This window comes from Sardina pilchardus, chromosome 5 (assembly GCF_963854185.1).
Source record: "Sardina pilchardus chromosome 5, fSarPil1.1, whole genome shotgun sequence".
NCBI classification, from domain to species: domain Eukaryota; kingdom Metazoa; phylum Chordata; class Actinopteri; order Clupeiformes; family Clupeidae; genus Sardina; species Sardina pilchardus.
In genome coordinates, this window is record NC_084998.1 from 5,951,207 (window position 1) to 5,964,258 (window position 13,052).

The following is a 13,052-nucleotide window of genomic DNA, read 5'->3' on the forward strand; positions in this document are numbered from 1 at the left end:
TTGAATTTTTTTTTTTTTAAATCGTTTCGGCATTTCGGCCAAGACACCCTTCTTCAGCATGATAGGCCGATTTCACCTTTGACATCCGATAGGCATGCTTAAAGTAGTATCTATTTGCCCCTTGACCCCACACACTCATCTTGAAGTATTCATAAATTATATTTTAAAATCTTAAAAAGCCCGGCTCGTGTCTGAGAAGTGGTAGGCGCTAGCCAGGCTAAAGTCTAGTTGCAAAGTCAGAGAAAAGGGAGAATTACATTAAGAGCATTTGCTTTTCTGCAGCAAAGGCTTTCTCATTCATTATTTCAGGACATACCAGCGGGGGGGTGATGGGTGGGTGGACGTTTTGGTGAACTAACCAAAAGCTGGACTCAGAACTCACCTGGTCCTGTTCAGCATCGAAGTCGTCGTCCTCGGCGCCGATGATCTGAGGGGGTTGGCGTGACATGGGGCTGCCGAGACTGGACTGGGAGTCCTGCGAGAGGGAGAGAGAGAGAGAGAAAACACACACAACCTGTATCACACACACACAGGAAAACCACACCGCTTCTCACTCAGGGCCACAGACATGTGTTTTAATCTCAGTGATAATCAGCCGCAGACAAACGGTCAACAAAAGACATGAATAGTACTGGACATATGCTACAAATAGCTAGAAGAAGTAGACAAAAAGCAATTTCCCCAAACGCCATAATACAAGAGTGGTTGGTTTTCATCGTCAGATGGGTATTTTTCTCTGATTTGTTACAGTTATAGCATTTTGCAGACGCTCCAAAGTGACTTTAAAACATCACATTAGTTTATTTTAAAAGGCAACGTGAAGGCATCCTGTGTGCAGACGGGCCAGCGGAGAAGCTAGCCGTGCTCACCAGCTCTGGCAGGTCCTCCGTGTCGGGCGAGGGGCAGGAGTTCACGCTGCCGCGGCAAGTGGTCTTTGGGCTGTGGCAGGGGGTCTGTCTTTGGCACGGACTATCTGGGAGGGCAGCGTTTGGGTACGGAGAGGCCTGCAGAATAAAACACACACACACACACACACACACACACACACACACATAGATGTTAGGTAGATAGATAGATACATAAAATTATCTCTGGATCATTGGCGGTTAGCGTCTGCTACATGAAGAAATCAAATGAGATGCAAATGTCATTTTCGTAAGCGCTGGTGTGTTGGATGTGACGGAGCAGAGTACATTACATTACACTACATTACATTACATTACGTTTGGCTGACGCTTTTTAACCAAAGTGACTTACAACATGGTAAACATTTTAAGCTTTTTAAAGCAATTATAACAACAATTCTGGGAAAATGTAGAGTAGAGTAGAGTAGAGTAGAGTAGAGTAGAGTAGAGTAGAGTAGAGCAGAGTAGAGTAGAGTAGAGTAGAGTAGAGTAGAGTAGAGTAGAGTAGAGTTAGAGTAGAGTTAGAGCAGACAGTAGAGTTAGAGTAGAGTAGAGTAGAGTTAGAGTAGAGTTAGAGCAGAGAGTAGAGTTAGAGTAGAGTAGAGTTAGAGTAGAGTAGAGCGGAGGGGAGCGGAGGGGAGCGGAGGGTTAAAGCCCTTACAGGAAGCGCGGTGCTGTTGGGCCAGGAGCCGTCTGGGGCGGAGTCAGTGGCCCAGGACAGCGGCTGCTCACTCTCACCACCGCCCACGTCATCCACGTCAGCCTCCGACAGCTGAGATGATACGCCGCCATCCTGGCACAACAGGCACAAGGCTTCAGTCAGTGAATACACACATATATAACGCAACGCAACGCAACGCAACGCAACGCAACGCAACGCAACGCAACGCAACGCAACGCAACGCAACGCAACGCAACGCAACGCAACGCAGCATAATACAATACAACGCATCACAACACAACACACAGTGTTTCACAAGCACAGACCCCAACTCATCATCTCATCTCAATGCTTATGCACCAAAGAATGTCAAGATTTAAGCTCATCACCTTCTACCACAACTTCAGCAAATGTTCTCACCCAGTAACACGGCTTTGTTCACAAGGATCTAAAATTACTAAAGGGAACCATCACAAAATGCCTCGTCAAGTGTGTGTTTCTGTGAGTACAGTATGCGCACGCAAGGAAGAGGAAGAGGCATGTGAGTGCGAGTGAGTGTGTCTATGTGTGTGTATGTAGGCATGTGCAGTACGTACAGTATGTATGTATGTATGTATGAATGAATGTACATGTATGTATGTATGTAAAGTATGTATGTATGAATGAATGTATATATGTATGTATGTATGTATGTATGTATGTATGTATGTAAAGTATGTATGTATGTATGTATGTATGTATGTATGTATGTATGTATGTAAAGTATCTACTGTATGTATGTGTAGTAGTAAGTGGTGTCCTGTGTTGTGTGTTGTGTGTCCTGACTGTGTCCCGTGTCCCGTGTCCCGTATCCCGTGTCTACGCACCTGTCCAGCTGCTGTAGCCTTGCTCAGCTGTCCCTGGAGCAGTGTAATGTGCTTCTCGGCTTCCTGGATCATCTTCAGTAGTTTGGGAGAGGGGTTCCTGCTGCACTCCTCCTTCATGGCCTGCAGTGAGCGAGAGGTCAGGATACACACACACGACTGACTGAGCCGCACACGCGCTGCTGTTACAACACCCAAGGGTACTCAAGAGTGAGTGTGTGTGTGTATGTGTGTGTGTGTGTGTGTGTGTGTGTGTGTGTGTGTACACGATCGCATGTGTGCCGCATCCCCCGGAAGAGAGAACTGAAATTAAGGTGGTTACAAAAGGAAAGCACCAGAAGTGAAGTGTGAGTGAGTGTGAGTGAGTGTGTGTGTGTCTGTGTGTGTGTGTGTGTGTGTGTGTGTGTGTGTTGCAATTCAAAGACTTTCGATGAGTAGCCATGGAGATCAACGAGCACAAACAACAACAACAAAACAACACGCGTCATGCTTGATCATGTCTTCGTCATCACAGAGGTGTGGGAACCCTTCTGAAGTCCCCCCTGGGAGTCTTCCTGTATATCCCCCAGTCAATTCACTCCAGTAGTGCAGGAGCAACACTTGCCTGGTAACTCTGCTGCTGTTTCGTCAGCATCTTCTGCAGGTGCAGGATATCCACCTTCTGATGGTACGCTGTGCTGTTCTCCTCCTAACAGAAGAGATTTGTTTTGTTGAGTAAGAAGGCTCTGAATGCAAAACATCACATGGGCATCCTATCGTCAAGATGTCAGAGATCATGAAGTGACCCTAAAATAATTCATATTCTATATGCACTTAGTCTGTGGAGACATATTTAGCACACACTTTGAGAGTTCAGAGGGGGAAAGTTCCGGTCCTTGATTATAATAGGCTGATTCGCGTTCGATGCCGTTGTATATATCACGATAAACACACACCTCGACCGCATTTCGTTCTATAGTAATAATGCGCTAGCACAACTGGCACAAAAGTTAGAGTGGCTGCGTCTCGTTGTTGCATTGCAACCATTCATATGGAGGGAGTATATTTCTTGGCGGAAGAATGATTATCTATGAATACATCGTTACATTTTTCGTTGCTGTGCCTTTGTTTCATGAAATCCGCTTCCCGTCGTGCCTTAGCTGTTCAATTATACAGTATAAAGCACGGCCTCTCGGGGCTTATTGCTTAAGTGTGATGCTCGGGGCACAGGTTCTCTTACCCAGGCAGGAAGGGGGGAGGTGACGCGGTCGGAGGGGCTGGAGGAGGTGGAGGAGCGCTCCCCTGTGGTGGGGCCAGGGGAGTGCGGGGAGGACAGGGAGAGGGACCCCGAGTCTCCCTCGCCCTCGGACAGTGGGATCTGAGGCAGCCCTGGGGGCCGGCCGAGCACCGTGAGGGCCACATAGGAGCCCGCTGCAGACGGAGAGAGGGAGAGAGAGAGGGAGAGGGAGGGGGGAAGGGAGAGAGAAAGAGAGAGAGAGAGGGAGGGAGAGAGGGAGGGAGGGAGAGGGGAGGAGGAGTCAATGGTGCATCACTGAAGAGATTATCCGACCCATGTGATGAAAAGTATGATATTTTACTCACATTTTATCAACTTAACAACTTCCACATGGTTTGAATGTGTTACTAATGTTCCATTGACCTAGGAAAGGGGGATAAATGCATCATAGTCATAACTAAGCATTAAGATTTAAACAATCAATGAAAACAATCCATCAGAATGCACTGCAGTAGGCCCAATGCAATTGAAAATCAAACTGCAGTTCTGCCTCTTGCCAGTAGATGACATAATGACATATAAACAAATGACCAGCGGGACAGATACCCCCTTATCTAGAGGTTCCTAACCTGTGTTAAGGTTATGCTGCCCTGAATGTCATTGCTTGACAGTCGCGAGGGGATAGACAGATGACTGATATCAGATCAGGCTCATTACAGATGGACACAGGGACATCAATGGTAAACATTTAAGTATGCATCTTGATACATGTAGCCATGGTGTGTGGTGTGGGACTCTTACACGGCAGTGTGCTAGTGAATGCATATAAACATGCATATGAAACTAAAATTGTTGTATATTTACAGACAGCTGCTTCTCTTTGCGCCCTTGTTCTTACTAACCTTTATACATCGTCACGTGGCGTCCGTAAGTGGCATGCTAATATATCTAACAACACCCCATCTCAATTTACACTTTAAACTTTAAATAAAGGTAACCTTGCCATGTTGCCCTTCGGGTATTTAAAGGTATTGTTCATATTCCCTTGACTATATACATTCAGTTCAACGTCTGGTGCACAATGACGGACAGCTAGAATTCCGTGGCTAGTTTTCTGTGAAGTGTTAAATGTCAGATTACAGGTTCAGTCATCAGCATGCGAGCGCACGCACCTTTATGATCCGGTCTCCTGTCTGAACACCAGCTCGCATGGCAGCTCCATCTGAAGGGAAGGAGAGGAAGGAAATGAAGAACGAGGGAAGAAGGGGAGTGTGTGTGTGTGTGTGTGTGTGTGTGTTGGGGAGGGGTGGGGTGGGGGGGCTGAGGACAGAGTGTGTGACGGCGAGCGACAGGAGGGAGAGGATGCGTGATGGGAAACACACACTCACCGTCTTTGACGAGCTGCACAAACACGGGGTTGTCTCCGCTGACGGTCAGGCCGAAGCCATTCTCATCTCTCTGAATGATGACACAACGCTGAACGAGCCCTGGGTGCGGAGGAGAGGGAGAAAGAAAAGGGGAGGCAGGAGGGGGGGGGTGAAAGAAATAAAGAAAGATGAAAAGAGGGGATGACAGGAAGAAAGAAGGAAAGAAAGAGAGGGCAGGGATACAGGCAACAGGTGTGGAGAGGAGGAGATGCGAGCAGGGGGAGGAGGAGAATGGGGGGATGAGGGAAGGAGAGATAAAGACAGAGTCACATGATTAGGTTTGATCAAGAGTCAGATAAAAGGATGAGCTTGGCAGGCACAGACGCCACCATCTCAGGGCAGAATGTGCTGGAAGCTGCGCTGCATGTTAGGGTCAACGGAAGGCCGCCAGACAAAGTGACTTCCAAGGCGGACGACTTGGAATACAGATATCCAGACACGCTGGACGATGGTGGATCGGACTGACTGCGTCCAGTCTCACAAACGGACTTTCAGAGATTCAGCTGAGACACTCATTTCCCCTCACGAGAGAGAGAGAGAATAACCTGGAGATACACACAGCATCTTGTCGTGAACAGTTGCACTACAGGCAAAAGTGTCAACTGTCCACACATCCACTAGGACTGTACGTCTCTCGACTGCCCAGCTACAGCGCACTGCGCACACAGGGATAAAGCTGGACATTTAAAGGGACACTTCACCGATTAGCATTAAGCTTTGTATATTTAGAAAACCAGTCATGTTTTTGAATGGTCGTGCATCATTCCCTCAGTTTGCCTTGAGATGGAAGAAATACAGATTTCAATGTTGGACTTCCTGCTTTCAATGATGTAAAAATCATCATTTTACATAATTGAAAGCAGGAAGTCCTAGTCATGGGTTTCATTGAAATCCGTATTTCTCCTATCTCAAGGCAAACTGAGGGAATGATGCACGACCATTCAAAAACATGACTGGTTTTCTAAAGATACAAAGCTTAATGCTAATCGGTGAAGTGTCCCTTTAAGCATGATATGCAGACGGACGTTCGTGAGCTTCGAGGTGATGAGTGGCCTGCTGGCTTTAAGCAGTATATCTCAGTGAGAATCAGTGCGTGTGTTTACAAAACTGTGCACACATGCTCACAGAACAGAACACACACCCATTCAAATGAAGCTGCTTGTGATTGTGAACAGGTTATTTGAAAACCAAAGGCAAAAACGGGAACGGTCACGGCACCCTTTTAGTACAATAAAGTGCCCATCATAAAAACAGAAGGATAAGTAATATGATAAGTTATTAGTCCCAGACCATCAACTGCATGCTACATCCCACATCATACTGTACAAATCTACTTCCTTAGTATTCAAATATGTACTGTATACTTCTGGGCTTAACAGCTTGGCAAGATTTACTAGGACTGACAGATATAGTCTGGATTATGAACAACCTGATGCAGAAATAAAAGAGTAGCGACTAATCAACAATCTAATGCTAGTGGCACTAGTACCTTTTACTTGCTAACTGATAGTGAAGACAAGTTGAGTCTTTCAGAACATTGTTTTAAGGTTGTTCTACACATTGCAAGTCATTGACCAAAGACTTCCCTCCAAAAATGTCACTTCCCTTTTCCTCTTTTGCACCAACAGCAGCGCACATGTTTACTTCTGAATGCGTACAGCTGTATTTGCATGCCAAACCAACCGTATGTAAAGCTAACCTGGACCTGTTCTCACAGCTCTGCTGTCAAGGTGCAGCTAAGCACCTGTACTCTGAGCAGCAAGGCCTGCCATCATAATGCAGGGTGGGCAAATGGATAAATACTGCATGCTAAATACTCTCATTAAATATAAGCTGTTATGGCGGTGGTAGTGAGGTCCTAATTCAGAGACGGAAAAAAAACAGGCTATTTGGAGCAAACACCCTCTAACCAGGAAACTGTTAACAACACATGATGAGTCTAAAGAGTTAATTCCAGGCCAAGGGAAAGATGGTGTGTGTGTGTGTGTGTGTGTGTGTGAGAGAGAGTGTCTGTGCGTGTATGTGTGTTGTTCAGGAATGGAGCAATGTGTTGGGTAGTGGGAGAGACCGCACAAACACACACACACACACACACACACACACACACACGGGCAGGCAGAGGAGGAGGAGGAAGCCACAGCAGCACCAACACCAGCGTCAGCTTACCACAGGACTCTGGCTTTGCGTCGGCTACAACACAGCTGCTGCTGCTGCTACTGCTGCTGAGGCTGCTGTTCAGCACGGGCGCCTCTGCCAGCAGAACACACCCCGGACACAGCAGCCAGAGGGGAGAGGGAACAAATGAACAAGGAGGGGGGAAAAAAACAGAAGAAAAAAAAAGAAAGAAATGTCTATGGAGACTTTCAAAACATTAAAAAGTATATACGTCAGTACAAATGTATCATTTGGCTTTCAAATGTTTCCGACTGAATTGCAGCCGTTTTTTAACAATGTTGTGTGGTGGTAGCTAGTGATGACTTTCTCACCCAAGCCTATTTCTGGTAGCAATTACTAACTTGCCATTTCCAACCACAACATCTCCCATCATGGGGAGGAATGACATGGCAATTTTCTGGTGGTGACTGTCCCAATTCTGGCTAATCAGTTGCAGGCATGACTAGGAGACTGCATATATTTAATGCATGAAATATAAAATCCAGTGTAAAATGCAAGAAATTCATAAAAAACAGTTGAAGTTTACTCACTAAGAATCCAGCTAAAAGCACTGACACCCATACGACACATACAGTGATACTTAGACACAGGCAGAGCACAGACACAGATAGCGCTTCTTTCATCCTCGAGAGATTAGAGTTTATATTCCTGATCTAACAGACATACTGACAGGAGAGCCACACTGGTTATGACTCAGCCCTACACTGATAAAGGCAGAGGAGAGCACAGACAAGACCGACTCGGGATACTACACTACAGATTTACACTTCAAAACCCGTGCACATCAGTCCCCTCCCCCAGCCACCGCCCGCCGTATCGGATCAAAGCCCCTCCAGTGGGAATTGACTGAATAAAGACGCCACCGTGGCACCTGTCCTTAAATCAAGTACAGGCACCCCTGCGGTCTCCGATCCCCTCACGGGAGCTCAGCGGTACTACTAACCCTCCCCTGGCGTCACCCGTATCCAGCTACACAAGCGCGGGCATGTCTGTGAGAGCGATAAGCTCTCTTGCGAGCATCCTTTTGGCGATAGCGCGCCACGTCAATCATCGTAAAGAGGGCACTTGAGTAAACAGCCTGGCGCTGTCAGACGGAGACCCAGGCAAATACGCACTTACACCACGCCGATCTCGCCGCTCAGCTGGCCGGCCGGCAGGGCTCGGAGCAACCACAGGCCGGGAGAAGTGCAGGGACACTGCTACGGTGAGGGCCACACGGTGTTTATGAAATCACAATACTGGCAGCAGCACAGGAAACTCCATGGGTGGCGAGATTGCGTGTCGTTGGGGTCGTTTTGTCGTTTTGATGGCAGAGGCCACAGTGGGCAGTTGAAGGTGTATTGTTTTTACTCCACTCATTAGTGTACATAATGTGCTTCAGAAAGGAGCATGAGGAAAAGTGGGATAAGATAAAAAAAAAAAAAAAACCTTGAATTTGAATAAAGCCAACCTGGCTCCACTACACTAACTACTATGAGAACAAAGTGACGTCTTTAAGAGATATACGCCAACTTGGCTGCGCTACAACAGTATGGCAACAAAGCAAGAGATGCATAAGCTTTTGAGCTCACACCGTGACTTGAGACATGTAAAGGTGGTTTGATCCACATGGATCACTCATGGGCTACTGCTTTGTGTGTGTGCTGCTGGATTACTGTGTGAGTTGTGTGTGTGCACCGGGGCTTATTACCTGTGGGATCAAACTCATTGGAGGAGGAGACAGCTGGCTTGTCGCTCTTGGACTTCTTGTCTGGGGGATGGTCCTTGCCGAGAATACTTCCTGTCCTACAAACGCACGCACACACAAACCTCTTAATTTAATATTAATCTAAGTGACTTGTACAACACATGCATTCATCATCTCATGTTTCCCACAGTGGTGAGCTCGTTCACAGGGCACGTGTGGACAGCAGGACATGTTGGAGAGCCCCTCCCCTCTCACCTGGTAGTTTTTTTGGGAAACCTGCAAGAGAGGAAATGGGAAAGAATGAGGCAGAATCCCAGAGACAATCCATCAACACTCCAAAAAGCACAGGTCAAAAAAAAACCACACTTCCAGTTCCCGTAACGCTGCTTGGTGACACTTCGTCTTTTTCAGTTCATTTTCCCATGTGGCACCCATAACCATACACCAAGCACCGTCACAAAACCCCATGATTATCTATTGTTCTCCCACGCCATTCGCTGTGATCCATCGAGATAAAACGCTACCGGCGTGTTCATTCTCCACGAGCTGAGCCCACCTGTGAGATGACTTTTCCCAGAACCCCTTGACACTATCAAAGGACCTTCTGCCATCAGCCTCTTCTGTAACCCAGGATTAGGGATATGACTCACAGACCACACAGGAGATGAAGCAATCTCTAAACAACACAATACAATACAATACAATACAATACAATACAATACAAGGACCACTCTCTATATAGATTGAGCCCACTCAGTATTATTCCAACTAATTAGGTTACATTATTTACATTACGTTAAGCAATTGAACAGGAACTACAGGGAACTGACATTATCAATGTTTATGTCGTAAGCTGTTCCACACACAAGATCTCTTTAAATCAAATAAGAACTAGAACTGCGCCCGTTGTGCAAACTTTATTTGTTGCGGACAGAGGGTTTGTGCATAGCCTAAAATCCACTATCTGGACGGGCAAGATAAACAGTTGTGTAGTCTATATGAAGTAACACCCACTTCAGCAATCATACTATCAGTGACTCAATTAGTGTTTGCCAATCCTCCTTCACCCCTAATCACTACACACAGTTTCCACATCTACCTATCGCTATCTATAGTCCTCATATATTGAACAAACACATAATCTCTCTGCTCTACATGCCCGAGCATTCTCTGCAAGCAGTCCTATCTGCTCTTATTAGGGGCCTCTATACAGCTCTCCAACCTTGAGTGGGGGGGTGGGAGAGGGGGGGTCGGGGTGGGGGGGGGGGGGGGGGGGCGTGGAGAGTCTCTCTACAGAAATAGCACAGACTCTGTGTGCTCCCTCCCCTGCTCCTTCCGCGGGTGGTTTTTGTTTTTGCTGCTGTTCCTTCCCTTCAACAATGAGCCCTGCGCCGGGAACAATGGCGCTCACGTCAGAGCCGACAACTACACAGCGGCATTGTGGGACTGATTCCCGGAAACAGAGAGGGCTTCTGGCAGGGCTCCCATTTCCTGAATGTGTGAATGGGGGGGGGGGGGGGGGGGTGAAGGGGGTGGGGGGAGGTGCTGGTCGTGGAAAGGGGGGGGGGTCGTAAGGAAATGCAGGGGGCAGGATTTGGCTAGTCTCAAGCTCGCTCATCGCTCTCTCTCTCTCTCTCTCCCTCTCTCTCTCCCTCCCTCTCTCCCTCCCTCTCTCTGACTGAGAACTTCTATTTCAGCTTTCCGTGGTCAACAATCCCAGAGCCTAAACATTCCGAAACGCAGTCACACAATGCCAAGCTTTCCAGCCACGGTGCAGAGAAGAAGCTGTCTCTGACTCATGCAGTCTCATCTTTATCAAAAGGATGCATCTTGTCCTATTTCCACAACATTACCAAAACACATAGCACTTAAGCTGCTTAATGCATAAATAATATATATTTGTCAGTGTACTGCTGCAACCCAAATCATTTGATGAGAAAGCAGTGTTGTTCAAGGATCAGGTTTTTTACCTCTTTGAGGCATGTGAGCAGTTTTGCATGAGATCCATAGAGCAGCTATGTATTTTCTTGCTCAAGCCAGAAAATAGTCCAACTAGTCCGCTTTTGCAAGGAAGACCGTGTCTAACTCATTCTGGGAGCAAAGAATCTCTGCTGACATTTGGTCCTTGAAATGTAGTCACTTGGAAATGGGCTGAGGGTTAGGTAGGAAATGGTTGAGAACTGGGCAGTTAAAAATAGCCGCTTTGGTCCAGAAAATGACAATGACGGCTCAACAAAGCATACAGACACAAAGGTCTCACAGGACATTCCCTTTTTTCCATAAGGCAGAGGGGCCTATTTGAACAAAAAGAAGCTGGATCATGTCTGTCATTTTCCCAGCATATCAGCACTGGCCACAGAATCTCTTTTTCTTTGCAAGGCCTGAGCACAACGTACGACACAATAACGATTAAAGAACAGATTGATCACAGGGGACCCTCCTGCTGTACGGGACCACAAATGTGGAAAATGACATAGTTGAGTAGAGGGATTAATACTGCAACAGAAAAATAAGCCTCCATAAACCGGCTCACCATCAACAAGTTTGGGTTTGGCAGAGCGCTCAGCACACAATCTGCTTACCGCAGTAATTGCACACTTGTCACAAATTACAGCAAGCTGTTGCATAAGGTGGAGTTTATTAGGAAATCATTTAAAACGTTTACCCCTTAAATACTCCTTCATGTAAACTGTCGGAGCCATCGTGTTTCATAACTTGTGGATTTAGATGGCACAAGTGAGTTTATTACGATTGCAGGTATTTGGGACCATTTGGATTGTATGATGGACACTTCTAGTTGGTCTGCTATCACAAGAGACACTGGTCAGCAGGAGACAAGTTTAAATACATGATCATATCAAGACAAAAAGGGAAGGTATAGCGAATGCTCAGATTGTGAATGTAGTAGACTCCGGTATATGCAAAGTTCAGAGAGACTACTATAGAAACAAGGCTCCTTGGCTGCCATCGAGACAAAGTACTTACATGTAAGTGTGCCAGAAGCTAAGCCAAGCAGCTTGTTTCTACAAATGATCATTTCTGTTTAAGGTATATAAAGGATTGGGTTTTGAATTCTGGATGTACATATACACAGATTTCACTGTAGACTTATGCAAAGTTTCAAGGTTGCAAGGAAAACAAGCAGGCTTCAGATATAAACACAACAATGAGAAAGAGAGAAATCATAGTGCTCTCCACACAACAAGGACATTACTGCGTGCACACAGACACACACACAGACACACACACACAACACAACACACACACATAGACACACACACACACAAACACACAAGTCGTATGACAGCTCCTGTTTCCATTGGCCCCCCAAAAAAGGAGCGAGATGGCATGGAAACGCCTTTCATGAATTATGTGTGAGCAGAGATCGCCGCCCTGCAAACTCCCGAAGCCTTCGCTACGATGGGGCGCCAGAGGAGATGCATGTCAAAGGCGGTCCCGTGTTTGGAGTCTGTGACCAGAAGGAAAACAAAACCATGCATGTGTGCCTGCCTGGCTCTGGGCCCTGGAGACGGCTAATTATTTACAAAGATGGCCGAGGAGGAGGAGGAGGAGGAGGAGGAGGAGGAGGAGGAGGAGGAGGAGGAGACGAAGGGCAGGCCAGGAAGGAGGGGGCTACCAGAGAGCACCACACACACACTTCTGCTGAGCGGCTCACGTCGCGGTAATTCTTGGCTTCTGGATTACTGTGGCTTGGCCTCCCGGTCAATTTTTGGCTTTTGTTATTATTTCAGATTATTTGCATTTGTTTGTCAAGTTAAGCTGGTAAGCTTGTTAAATCTTGCGGCGGCCGGCCGCTCTGCCCAAACGCTCAGTGTGCCACTCGGAGCATCTCCTCATCAGAAGTCACTTGACGGGAAAACGGCATTATGCAAGGAGAGGCCTTCGCAACTTGACTTTTCACCCACAGGGAATCCAGAAAAAGATTTATCAAGTAGTTGCTCAGAAGCAGTTACAACGCTGATAAGAATTATAAATAGACAGACACAATGAAGAATCCCACGTCCTGCTCTGTGCTTTGTGAACCTAAACTCCTTCTGCTGCACCGCTGTGTCTTCTGAATGATTAAATGTAATGTAAAGTAATGTATTCTGTCCACC

At 46.7% G+C, this 13,052-nt stretch overlaps 1 protein-coding gene across 3 annotated transcripts in view; it reads right to left on the minus strand.

Annotated features, from left to right (window-relative positions):
* The window catches only part of arhgef12b (Rho guanine nucleotide exchange factor (GEF) 12b), a 52,549-nt gene that overhangs the window by 21,154 nt on the left and 18,343 nt on the right, over positions 1–13,052 (minus strand). For 2 of the 3 annotated variants that reach the window (XM_062536124.1, XM_062536123.1), the window contains exons 2-13: positions 9,190–9,210; positions 8,938–9,032; positions 7,239–7,322; positions 5,034–5,132; positions 4,818–4,867; positions 4,011–4,068; positions 3,649–3,839; positions 3,034–3,117; positions 2,433–2,552; positions 1,567–1,698; positions 870–1,004; positions 383–475 (exon numbers count right to left, since the gene is read on the minus strand). In XM_062536124.1, the coding sequence (XP_062392108.1) occupies positions 383–475; positions 870–1,004; positions 1,567–1,698; positions 2,433–2,552; positions 3,034–3,117; positions 3,649–3,839; positions 4,011–4,068; positions 4,818–4,867; positions 5,034–5,132; positions 7,239–7,322; positions 8,938–9,032; positions 9,190–9,210 (1,162 nt within the window). The remainder of the gene's footprint in view (positions 1–382; positions 476–869; positions 1,005–1,566; positions 1,699–2,432; positions 2,553–3,033; positions 3,118–3,648; positions 3,840–4,010; positions 4,069–4,817; positions 4,868–5,033; positions 5,133–7,238; positions 7,323–8,937; positions 9,033–9,189; positions 9,211–13,052) is intronic. The other variant, XM_062536125.1, reaches the window with a different exon arrangement.